The sequence below is a fragment of the Piliocolobus tephrosceles genome, chromosome 17 (genome assembly GCF_002776525.5).
Source record: "Piliocolobus tephrosceles isolate RC106 chromosome 17, ASM277652v3, whole genome shotgun sequence".
In the NCBI taxonomy this organism is placed as follows: domain Eukaryota; kingdom Metazoa; phylum Chordata; class Mammalia; order Primates; family Cercopithecidae; genus Piliocolobus; species Piliocolobus tephrosceles.
In genome coordinates, this window is record NC_045450.1 from 53,113,584 (window position 1) to 53,126,321 (window position 12,738).

The following is a 12,738-nucleotide window of genomic DNA, read 5'->3' on the forward strand; positions in this document are numbered from 1 at the left end:
TTTTTTTTTTTTTTTTTTTTTTTTGAGACGGAGTCTTGCTCTGTCGCGCAGGCTGGAGTGCAGTGGCCAGATCTCAGCTCACTGCAAGCTCTGCCTCCCGGGTTCCCGCCATTCTCCTGGCTCAGCCTCCCAAGTAGTTGGGACTACAGGCGCCCGCCACCTCGCCCGGCTAGTTTTTTGTATTTTTAGTAGAGACGGGGTTTCACCGTGTTAGCCAGGATGGTCTCGATCTCCTGACCTCGTGATCCGCCTGTCTCAGCCTCCCAAAGTGCTGGGATTACAGGCTTGAGCCACCGCGCCCGGCCATAGAAAGGCCCAGAATTCTATGTTCCTTAGCACTGTATTGCCAGAGGTACTTAATAATATTCTGTTCTTTCCACATCTCCGCTTGCAAAAGCATTGGCAGTATATGCAGTTTATCCAGTGTTAAAAATAGCCCGAGAGTACCTTGGAGTTAGCAATAAAAGACTGTAGAATACCCATGCCTCTTGACTTTATAAAATTTGCTAAAGACAAATTAAAGGGAAAACGCTCCATATTCCTTAGGATAGTGAGAGGGAAACAGATACCCTTAGGATTAGGGAAGGCAGCTGCTCAGCTATATGTCTGATAGGCTTTGGCTAGGGAGGCTCTGGTCTGACTGAGCTTTCTAAAAAAGGGAGTAATTTTCTGATTATAAAATACATTTATTAGGGCAGGCATGGTGGGTCACACCTGTAATCCCAGCACATTGGGAGGCTGAGGTAGGAGGATTGCTTGAGCTCAGGAATTTGAGACCATCCTGGGCAAGATGGTAAGACCCTGTCTCTACAAAAAATCAAATTAGCTGGGCATGTTGGTGTATGCCTGTGGTCCCAGCAATTCAGGAGGCTGAGATGGGAAGATCTCTTGAGCCTGGGAGGTCGAGGCTGCAGTGAGCTGTGTTCACGCCACTGCACTCCAGCCTGACCCTGTCTCCAACAAGACAGAGCAAGACCCTGTCTCCAACAAAACAAAACAAAACAAAACAAAAAAGCGTCATAAAGCATGTTTATTTAGAAAATTAAATTACTCTTAAGTCATCCAAAATCCACCAGCAAAAGAAGAGTACTTTTTTTTTTGAGATGGAGTCTTGCTCTGTTGCCCAGGCTGGAGTACAATGGCACAATCTCAGCTCACTGCAACCTCCGCTTCCTGGGTTCAAACGATTTTCCTGCCTCGGCCTCCCGAGTAGCTGGGATTACAGGCGCCTGCCACCAAGCCCAGCTAATTTTTGTATTTTTAGTAGAGAGGGGGTTTCACCATGTTGGTCAGGCTGGTCGAGAAGAGTACTTTTATTTATTTATTTATTTGCAATTTTTTTGAAATGGAGTCTAGCTCTGTCGCCCAGGCTGGAATGCAGTGGGGTGATCTCAGCTGACTGCAAGCTCCACCTCCCGGGTTCACGCCATTCTCCTGCCTCAGTCTCCCAAGTAGCTAGGACTACTACAGGTACCCGCCACCATGCCCAGCTAATTTTTTTGTACTTTTTTAGTAGAGACGGGGTTTCACCATGTTAGCTAGGATGGTCTCGATCTCCTGACCTCATGATCTGCCTTCCTTGGCCTCCCAAAGTGCTGGGATTACAGGCGTGAGCCACTGCACCCAGCCGAGAAGAGTACTTTTAATAGTTTGATAGTGTCTTTCTTTTGTTTGTAGACTTGGCACCATACTTTGCTTATAATTTTATATTCTGCTTTTTAAACTTAGTGTATCACAAGCTTTCCCCCATTTCATAAAATGCTCCTCAAAAGCAACACTTTTTAGTGTTTTCTTTTTTTTTTCTTGAGATGGAGTTTCACTCTTGTTGCCCAAGTCAGAGTACAATGGCATGATTTTGGCTCACTGCAACTTCTGCCTCCTGGATTCAAGCAATTCTCCTGCCTCAGCCTCCCAAGTAGCTGGGATTACAGGCACGCTCTACCACACCCGGCTAATTTTTTGTATTTTTAGTAGAAACAGGGTTTCACCATGTTAGCCAGGCTGGTCTCGAACTCCTGACCTCAGATGATCCACCTGCCTCGGCCTCCCAAAGTGCTGGGATTACAGGTGTGAGCCACCTCACCCAGCCTAGTATTTTTTAATTAAAAGGTAAAACATAGATTTTTTACATAATTTTAAAAATACAGAAAAATAGAAAAAAGAAAATTAAGAATCACCCATGATTTTACCTCCTACAGTACTCTTGTTACTATTTGGGTGAAATACTTTCTAGTATTTTTTGTGTGCGTATGTATTATTTTTAAATTAAAAAAAAATTTTTTTTGAGATGGAGTTTTGCTTTTGCTGCCCAGGGTAAAGTATAATGGCATGATCTCGGCTCATCACAACCTCCGCCTCCTGGGTTCAAGTGATTCTCCTGACTCAGCCTCCCAAATAACTGGGATTTCAGGCATTCGCCACCACACCTGGCTAATTTTGTATTTTTAGTAGAGACAGGGTTTCTCCATGTTGGTCAGGCTGGTCTTGAACTCCTGACCTCAGGTGATCTGCCCATCCTGGCCTCCCAAAGTGATGGGATTATAGGTGTGAGCCCCCACGCCCAGCCTATCTATTATTATTATCATTTTTTTCTTTTTTGAGATGGAGTCTCACTCTGTCGCCCAGGCTGGAGTGCAGTGGCACACGATCTCTGCTCACTGCAACCTCCGCCTCCCCTTCAAGAGATTCTCCTGCCACAGCCTCCTGAGTAGCTGAGACTACAGGTGCATGCCACCACGCCCAGCTAATTTTTGTATTTTTGGTAGACACGGGGTTTCACCAGGTTGGTCAGGATGGTCTTGATCTCTTGACCTCGTGATCCGCCTACTTTGGCCTCCCAAAATGCTGGGATTACACGCGTGAGCCACGATGCCCAGTCATAAGTACCTTTTGAGGTCATCTTTTCTTGTAGGTTGTATACTGCTTTATAAAAATTTTTAAAAACTAATATTGGCTGGGCATGGTAGCTCATGCCTTGTAATTCTAGCACTTTGGGAGGCTGAGGAGGGAGGATCACTTGAGCACAGGAGTTTGAGACCAGCCTGGGATACAAAGCAAGACCCCACCTCTAAAAAAAATAATAATCAGGCGTGGTGGCAGTGGCACTGGTGTGCATCTGTAATCCTAGCTACTCGGGAGCCTGAGGAGGGAGGATCCCTTGAGCCCAGAAATTCAAGGTTGCAGTGAGGTATGATCATGCCACTGCACTCCAGCCTAGGTGACAGAATGAGACTTTGTCTCAAAAAAAAAAATTAATATTTAATCTCTTTCATCAAATACTCATAGAAAACATGGTTTGAAGACACATAAGCAATTTCCAGGCAGTATAGTGTAGTGGTTAGGATTGCAGGCCCCCATACCAGACTGGATTTAATTTTCAGCTTTATCATTGACCAACTGTTGATCTTGGGGAGTTAACTAATTGCTACCTCAATTTTCTCTTTTATTTTTATTTTTTGAGACAGAGTCTTGCTTTGTTGCCCAGGCTGGAGGGCAGTGGCTCAATCTTGGCTCACTGCCACCTCCGCCTCCCAGGTTCAAGTGATTCTTCTGCCTCAGCCTCCCAAGTAGCTGGGATTACAGGTGCGAGCTCCTGGCTACTTTTTATATTTTTAGTAGAGAGGGGATTTCACCATATTGGCCACACTGGTCTCGAATTCCTGAGCTCAAGTGATCTGCCCACCTTGGCCTCCCAGAGTGCTGGGATCATAGGCGTGAGCCTGTAAGTCGGGGTGGCCAGCCTGTTTCATTCCACATGTACTTTCATCCAGATTCCTGGGGACTGAATTCCTGCAAGCTTTCTCTCCTTGAAGCACTGGCTTTTCCAGAATCCAGGCCTGAGGGCAAGAACTTGCTTGCCATAGTAATGGCAAGTCATAAAACCATATCCTCTTCCGACAAGGGTAGGCTTTAGGGTTCAGCTTGCTTACCTTCTTGGAACTTAGGTTGCAGGATCAGGCTTTCTACAGAGCTAGGATATGCTGAGAGAGTTTCCCTGAGTAAAGGCAGCAGTGGGAACAACATGGTTTCAGGAGACATAAATTGCACAAAACCAATTAGGTTATTTAGGGGGGAAAAAACCAAAGGTCTGCACTGAATCTAGGGTAAGACTTCGATAGGATAGGAGAATTAAGTTAGTCTTGAAATTGAGGCATGAGAGGGGTCCGGCTTGTTGGTTGGGAGACTGCCTAAACAAGTTATAGCCACGCCATTCTAGACACTTAAAAGTTCCATCCTAGAAGGAAGGGCCCAGGAAGTCTGTATATAACCAACTCTAGGGCAGAGGCTGTAAGCTGGTGGCCTGTGAGCCAGACTTGGGCCCCAGAGATAGATCTGTTTGGTTTGTGGTGTTGTAAATAATTTTGAATTATTTGCCAACATTTTAAAATCAGGACTTGCCTTTTCTCTTGAAAAATCAAAAGTTCTGGCATCGTTGGACCCAAATTCCTGCCTGATACAATGAGCTGGATTTGAGTAGTCGTATCTCCTTTAAAAAAAATTTGTTTTTGTTTTTGTTTTTGTTTATTTAAAAGGAGTATCCCTATGTTGCCCAGGCTGGTCTCAAACTCCTGGCTCAAGTGATGCTCCCGCCTCAGCCTCTACAAGTGTTGGGATTACAGGTGTGAGCCGCTGTGGAGGGCTGTGGCTCCTTTTTCTTTTTTTTTTTTTGAGATGGAGTCTTGCTCTGCCACCCAGGCTGGAGTGCAGTGGCACCATCTCGGCTCACTGCAAGCTCCGCCTCCCAGGTTCACGCCATTCTCCTGCCTCAGCCTCCTGAGTAGCTGGGACAACAGGCGCCCGCCACGTCGCCCGGCTAATTTTTTGTATTTTTAGTAGAGACGGGGTTTCACCATGTTAGCCAGGATGGTCTCTATCTCCTGACCTCGTGACCCGCCCACCTCAGCCTCCCAAAGTGCTGGGATTACAGTCTTGAGCCACTGCACCTGCCCGGCTGTGGCTCCTTTTAAATGGAGTATGGACTCCCCAATCCACTGTAGTCCTCCACTTCCTGTATTGTACCCAGACTTTCTTGCCTTTGCTCACTCATGTTAGTTTCCTGGCCCCTGAAGGCACTGTACTTTCAGATCCTGGCTTTCTGGCTGTACCCCATCCCATTCCCAGGTTATACTGGCAAGGAGATCCAAGCAACTTTTTGTGGATTTCAGGCTATTTTATTTTACCTACTAATTATCCTAGAACAGTGGTTCTCAGCCAGAGGGGAGTTTGTCTTCCGGGAGACATTTAGCAATATCTGGAGACACTTGGTTGTCACAGCTCCTGGGAGGAGGTGCTTTTTGCTTCTAATGACAGAGGTCATGGGGGCTGCTGAACATACCACCATGCATAGAACAGCTTCTCACAATAAAGACTTACCTGGCCTAAAATGTCAATAGTGCTGAGGTTGAGAAACTCTGTCTTAAGGGTGCACTCTGTTCATATGTGTTCTGGGGTTTTGGAATGTGGTGAGGCAGGGCTGCAGGCTGCTGACTGAACTCAGGAAGTTTAGGGGCTCATACTCACTTGTGGGACGAATGGAGAGAAATACTCGTTCTTGAGGTAGGTACATAGGGTCTCCTTTTTGCCGAGGTGACCAGCAGGATTCACAGTAACCCAGGTGCCCAGTATTATGAATACTTGATTTGGCTGCAGAAGGGTGATGTTTCTGGTTTGGGTATTGTCAGCCCATTTATCTTTGTGGGCTTTGACCTCAGGATCCTCCCTCTTGTGTAGGCTCATACACATCAATGGAAAGTATTTGCTTTGAAGATTTCAACATGGAAGTAGTTCATTGCTGACACAGCAGCATCAAAACTCAGCGGGGTTTGTTTGGCAAGGGTGACAGTGAGCAGGAGGAAGAGAAGGAGGGAGATTGGGAAGGATGAGACTGGAGGGAAGAAGAAACACTGTATGATCACTGAGTATCCATTGTTTCCATGGTTTCTTGCTGTCTTGGACCCAGGCCTGCTCAGAGTTCTCAGTAGAAAGGATACACTCCTTATTTTGGCTAGTTGCTATGGACAGACAGCTTTCATGTTCAGAGAGTGATACGGACCTAGGGAGGACTGGGTCTTGATCATAGTTGCTTCAAGACTCCAACCCTATATATATAGTTTGAATGTCTTCATAATGGGACTACATGTATTTGTGTAATTAAAAACAAAGACACTGGCCAGGCTCAGTGGCTCATGCCTGTAATCTCAGCAGTTTGGGAGGCCAAGGCAGAAGGGTCACTTGAGCCCAGGAGTTCATGACCAGCCTGGGCAACATAGCAAGAACTCGTCTCTTAAAAAACAAAATAAAACAAAAAACCACACAAAAAAACAAGGATACTTTTATTTATTTATTTGTATTATTATTATTTTTTTGATATGGAGTCTGGCACTGTCGACCAGGCTGGAGTTATGTGGCATGATCTCTGCTCACTGCCATCTCCGCCTCCCGGGTTCACGCCATTCTCCTGCCTCAGCCTCCCAAGTAGCTGGGACTACAGGTGCCAACCACCACGCCCAGCTAATTTTTTGTATTTTTAATAGAGATGGGGTTTCACCGTGTTAGCCAGGATGGTCTCGATCTCCTGACCTCGTGATCCGCCCGCCTCAGCCTCCCAAAGTGCTGGGATTACAGGCTTGAGCCACCACACTGGGCAAGGATACTTTTAAAAAAGATAGATACATTACATATTTATATACATCCCAGGAGGTAGCTACTGATTCTGGGATCCCCATTTGGAAGGGTTTACCTTCCCTGGAGTGTTGGAGAGCATTTCACTCCTAAATGTCTTGTAGTTGTCCCCTCCCTACCTTGCCTTTCTTCCTTCCACATTTTTTTTTTTTTATACGGACTCTCACTCTGTTGCCCAGGCTGGAGTCCAGTGGCATGATCTTGGCTCACTGCAACCTCTGCCACCTGGGTTCACGTGATTCTTCTGCCTTAGTCTGCCGATTAGCTGGGACTAATTAGCACACGCCACTATGTGCAGCTAATTATTTTGTATTTTTAGTAGAGATGGGGTTTCACCATACTGGCCAGGCTAGTCTTGAACTTTGACCTTGTGATGTGCCCACCTTGGCCTCCCAAAGTGCTGGGATTACAGACGTGAGCCACCGCGCCTGGCCTTTCTTCCACATTTTTAAAATTATTTTTTGTTTAGGGTTGCACTCCTTTGTCCTTGAATGCCCCTTTATAACACTCAGCCTGTCTGGGAGGAATTGGAAGGTTTCCCTCCGCTCTCTGTTGCCTGTGGGAAAAGAGAGTTGTGACTACTGTCAGCGTAGCTGGGAGTACAGCCTCAGATTGCCAGGCCATCTCCTCATCAGAAAGAGAGTATGAAAGGCATAGTTCTGCCAGAGAGTGCATATGTTATTCACTATTAACTTGGGTTTCAGACAACAGAAAACCTTTAGCAGCATGGCTCAAACATGTTGATGTTTGTTTCTCTCACATGTTAAAAGGAGGCAGTGTGGGTTGGATGACTTCAGTTCTTCAGGGAGTCAGGTTCATTCCTTCTGTCTTCCTGCTCTGCCATCCTCAGCCTGTGACTTCTAGCTGGTGGTCCAGGATGGTTACTAAAGCTCTAGCTGTCATGTCTGCATTGTAACTGACAGGAAGGACAAAGACACTGTCTCCCTCATTTAAAGACACTTTCTGAGGTCTTATATGAAATGTTTGCATACATCCCGGGAGAAAACCTGGTTGCACAGCCATACCTACCTGCAGGAGAGGCTAGGAAATGTCAGCTTTATTTTGGACAGACATGACTTCAGCCAAAATTTCTTTTTTATTTTTTATTTTTTTATTTGAGACGGAGGAGTCTCGCTCTGTCGCCCAGACTGGAGTGCAGTGGCGCGATCTCGGCTCACTGCAAGCTCCGCCTCCCGGGTTTACGCCATTCTCCTGCCTCAGCCTCCCGAGTAGCTGGGACTACAGGCGCCCGCCATCTCGCCCGGCTAGTTTTTTGTATTTTTTAGTAGAGACGGGGTTTCACCGTGTTAGCCAGGATGGTCTCGATCTCCTGACCTCGTGATCCGCCCGTCTCGGCCTCCCAAAGTGCTGGGATTACAGGCTTGAGCCACTGCGCCCGGCCTCAAAATTTCTATTACGAAGGGAAAAGGGAAGAACAGATAGAGGAAGATAACTAGCCATCTGTGCCACAGAGACTTTGGAGATTTGTTTCTGCTTTGGCTTTCAGTCTGGATGTGCCATTTGAGTTCTCCTTTCTCAGCAATAAGCTCCTAGAGAACCTTGAAGACCCTCATGTGGGTCCCACGCTCATTGGTGCAGGCTTGTCCAGCAAGGAAATGAGATCAGGAGAAGAGGGAAGGTTTTAATTGTGGTAGCTGAATCTTAGCATCTGGCTTTAAGGCCCAGCTGTTGACTTTGTTTGAACTCTGATAGTTTATGGTAAGGCTAGAGGGGCTGGGAGTTCTAGGAAGCAATAAAGGAGTAAGGATCAGATGGTGAAATTTTGTTTCTTAATTAGAATCAGGAGAACAGTCAAGGGACTTGGCTTCTGCTTGACAGACTGTTCTAGGAGCTCTCTGTTCTCTGGCAGGGCTGAGAATAGGGTGAGGCAAGCGAGATGCCTGGGGCCAGCGTTGAAGGGCGTACTCACTCTCAGGTTCCTGCATGTGGTCCCCTGAGAATGAGTGCCTCCTTAAATTTTGTGCCCTAGGTGCCTCCTAGCTTCACACTGCCCTGGCTCTGCCTTCTGGTGCTACATTGTTGCTAATGAACAATTTTTATTTTTAAACAAATTCTTTTAAAATTTTTCAGGGGCCATGCTAATCTTTGCGTCGTTCCAATTTTAGTATATGTGCTGCTGAAGTGAGCACAAACTATTTTTATTTTTATCTAGAAAGAGGCGTATGTTCATGGTAAACCAGTCATAAGGGCACACAGTGGAAAAGGTCTCCCTCCCTCTCCACAGCTTTAGTCTTTCTCCCCAGAGGAGCCACTCTCACCAGGTGCTTTTGTATCCTTCCAGCTGGTCTACTGGAATGGACTCTGCAGGCATGTCCACAAACAGCTGCCTTCATTCATTAGTTTAGCACATAGTTGTTGAATTTCCACTGTGTGTAATATTTACCTGTGTGCAGAGAGACCAAACCTGTAGGACATTTATGGCAGGATAGAGGGAAGGAGAAGGATCAGAAGTGAGACCCACTGTCTGTTAGTGGGTCTGAGGAGTGCATCAGCTTTTCTTCCCCTTGGAGCTGCAAACAAGAAGCACAGTTAGCACTGCCAGGATATCGTCAGTCTCTTTCTTCATCTGTATTTCTACCTTTTTGTGTCTTTCTCCTTTTGTCCTCTTCTCTCTGTCTCTGCCTCCTTGTCTCTTATCTCTCACCCCTCTGTCTCTGTCTTCTGTGTATTTTCTCGTCTTTCTTTTTTTGTTTTTGTTTTTGTTTTTTTTTTAGAGACAAGCTCTCACTCTGTTGCCCTGGCTGGAGTGCAGTGACTATTCAGAGACGCTATTACAGTGCACTATAGGCCCGGACTCCTGGGTTCAGCAATTCTTCCACCTCAGCCTCCCACACAGTTGGGACTCCAGGTGTGCAATGCTGCCCCGACCCCTGTCAGTCTTTTTGTCTAAGCTGCATGCCCTCCCACTTCTGCTTCTTTTTGTGGTCCTGCTTCCTTCCTCTACTTACTTATGGTTTCTGTCCCTTTGTTACTAAGGGCTTGTATGTGACTTTGACTTGCTGTAGCTCCTGACCCTTCTGCCCATTACTGTTAGATTCAGTTTCTTGGTATTCCAATTCTGTGTTTCTGGGAGAGGCAATATAACAGAGTCAACTTGGGTCCAGTGTCTGGATCCATCAGTCATGATAGGGAAGGGGGAGCAATTCCCAAGAAGGAGCTGGGCAGGTACTTCAAAACATGGCTACTGTACTGTACAGGGGCCTAGGGATTACCGATGCCTATTAACTAGGTAATCCGTATGTTAGCTGATTGAGGCTTAACCCCATACCGGTAGCTTTGATCATCAGGGTAGGTGCCTGGGAAGACCTGCCAGCAGCATGCATTTCTTTGGGCTTCTTCTCCCCTCCCATTTGACCACTGTCCCCCTACTTCCACATCATGATTGACTAGTAAGCACCTGTGTTACTTGCCAGTGTACTGAGTGAAAGCTCTTTGAAGCCATCGAGCCTGCCAGCTGCCACCTGTGTTCATTTTCACAGGCTGGCCGTAGGCACTTCTCTCCATTTGAATGGAAGATTATCCAACTTTCTGACAATTTGCCTTGCCCCAGGGAATTGGAAGTTAGAGTGAAAATCTTACCACCTTGGTTCCAACCAGAGTTTATCAGTACCCCTCTTTGCTTGGCGATGAGCTTAAGAAAACAACATGGCCAGGTTCAGTGGCTCATGCCTGTAATCCTAATACTTTGGGAGGCTGAGGCAGGAAGACTGCTTGAGCCCAGGAGTTCCAGACCAGCCTGGGGAACATAGCGAAACCCCTGTCTCTAATTTTTTTTTTAAATTAGCTGGGTGTGGTTGTGTGCACCTGTGGTCCCAGCTAATAGGAGGCTGAGGGTCACTTGAGCCCTGGAGATCGAGGCTGCGGTGAGCTGTGATTATGCCCACTCCAGCCTGGGTGACAAAGCAAGACCCTGTCTCAAAAAACAAAAACAAAAAAAAAAAAAAAAAAGGAGGAAGAAAGAAAATAAAATGATATACTGCTGTTGCCTTCTGAGAATTTGTGATCTTGGGAGAAGCATGACCCAGTCACCTGAGGGAGAGATTTGAGACAGGTGTCTACGTGACGATAGCATAGACACTAAGCTGTGCTAAGAAGCAGGAATGCCATGTGGTTCAGGAGACAAAGAGCTCAGAGAGGGGCTGGCTGGTGTATTTAGAGAAGGTTTTACAGAGGAAGAGGAAGCGGGGGCTGAACTAGACCTTGAAAGTGGGAGTTGCTGTTAGCTATGGCAGGAAGAGGAGGGGAGGACATTTCTTTTTATGTGTATGTCTGGTACAAATAAGAGAGAGAGTCTGGCTGAAGGGGAGAGTGCAAAGTGGGTAGTTAGAGTAAGTGGAGTTGGCCTAGAGATGGGCCCAAAAGATTTTGTAATAAGATTTGAGGTGCACATAAAAGTTCTATTTTTGGATGCTAGAGGCAGTACTTACAGATGTCACTGCGTTCCTTCCTGCTGGATACTGCTCTTATGTCCTCCCTATGGATCAGAGCAGTCATTGTTTAGCAGGAGCAAAGTGCCAGGGCTCTCAGCACAGGGCCCAGATGTCACTGAGGTGTGTGAGGAGCTAGAACTTAAGGCCACGTGAGCCTAGGGAGTACCCTAGTGGGTGCGCTTCTCCATGGACTTCATTGAGAATTGGGAGGTATGGGTAGGAATGAGGGTAGAAGTGATCAGTGGGCTTGGGAATGTGAACTTAGAAATGGTAGTTAGCTTCTGTCAGCCTCAGTTTCCTCATCCGTAAAATGGGAATAGGAATATCTGTATTTTGGAGTCGTGAGAATTGCTGCAGAGGTGTATGTGAAATTTTCAGGCATATAACAGACTTTTTTTCTTTCTTTCTTTTCTTTTCTTTTTTTTTTTTTTTTGAGACAGGGTCTTACTCTGTCATCCAGGCTGGAGTGCACAGCTCACTGCAGCCTCAACCTCCTAGGCCCAAGCGACCCTCCCGCCTCAGCCTCTTGAGTAGCTGGGACTACAGGTGTGCACCACTACGCCCAGCTAATTTTTATATTTTTTATAGTGACAGGGTTTCTCCATGTTGCCCAGGCTGGTCTCTAACTCCTGGGCTCACATGATCCATCTGCCTCAGTTTCCCAAAGTGCTGGGATTATAGGTGTGAGCCACTGCACCTGGCCTCATTTTTACACTTACATGCAAAACACTGTCTCTCTAATTTCTTAGGTAACCTGCCATCTGCATTCAAATTTACCTCACTTACTGATGTGTTTCTTTTGGCCATGAAGAGGTCTTACGTCTCCTGTGGTTTGGAACCTTGGGAGTCTGGGTGGGAAAGAGTGGGTGAAATCACCCATCCCTGGGCCTGGGGGGGATTCCCAGAAATGGTGCTGGCCATCAGGATGCATAAGTATGTATTCACGCATGCCTTCATATCCTTGAGCGCCAGTAGTGATGGACGTGCCTGTGTGCTGTCAGCTGGGGCGGGTACAGGGTGTCCCCTCGCTTGCCAGTTCACCTTGTTCTGGCTGGTCTATTGGTCCCTCTGCCTTAGGCAGGAAGGGCAGAAAGTGGTGCTCTCTGTAAAGAGGGGTTGGGCCCCTGTGCCCTCAACTCAAGCCTACCAGTGACTTTGTGGTTTTCCTCCTAGGCCTGCTGACATTTGTGAACTGTGCCTATGTCAAGTGGGGCACACGTGTGCAGGACACGTTCACTTACGCCAAGGTCGTAGCGCTCATTGCCATCATTGTCATGGGCCTTGTTAAACTGTGCCAGGGTAAGTAGTGGGAAGGGGGGGTACCACCAGGAGTTCCTCCGGATTCCCTGAGGAGGACATGGGGACTCTGTTAGCTTCACTGCTCAACTGTTTCTATGTACATGCTAGCATGTGTCAGTGAGTGCAAGAGATGGGAGTAGATTTCTTTCTGGGCTTTCTGGGCCAGGCTGGCTTGGCCAAGTGGACATGAGTCAGCCTCTCCCTCAGGGCTGGTTTCCTTTGGTGGAGGCTGGGAGCATTGCAGGAAGCCAGCCAAGGGCCTAGGAGCTCTTGAAGCTTGGATCATGATTGGGTCATAAAAGTAATC

At 46.9% G+C, this 12,738-nt stretch overlaps 1 protein-coding gene and 1 non-coding gene across 5 annotated transcripts in view; one reads left to right on the forward strand and one right to left on the reverse strand.

Annotated features, from left to right (window-relative positions):
• The window catches only part of SLC7A6 (solute carrier family 7 member 6), a 41,489-nt gene that overhangs the window by 14,620 nt on the left and 14,131 nt on the right, over positions 1-12,738 (forward strand). For all 4 annotated transcript variants that reach the window (XM_023210260.2, XM_023210259.2, XM_023210261.3 and 1 more), the window contains one exon: positions 12,306-12,431. In XM_023210260.2, coding sequence (XP_023066028.1) covers positions 12,306-12,431 — 126 coding nt within the window. The remainder of the gene's footprint in view (positions 1-12,305; positions 12,432-12,738) is intronic.
• LOC111541496 lies at positions 8,728-8,831 on the reverse strand. Its single transcript, XR_002731269.1, has one exon. It is a non-coding gene; the product is annotated as a U6 spliceosomal RNA (small nuclear RNA).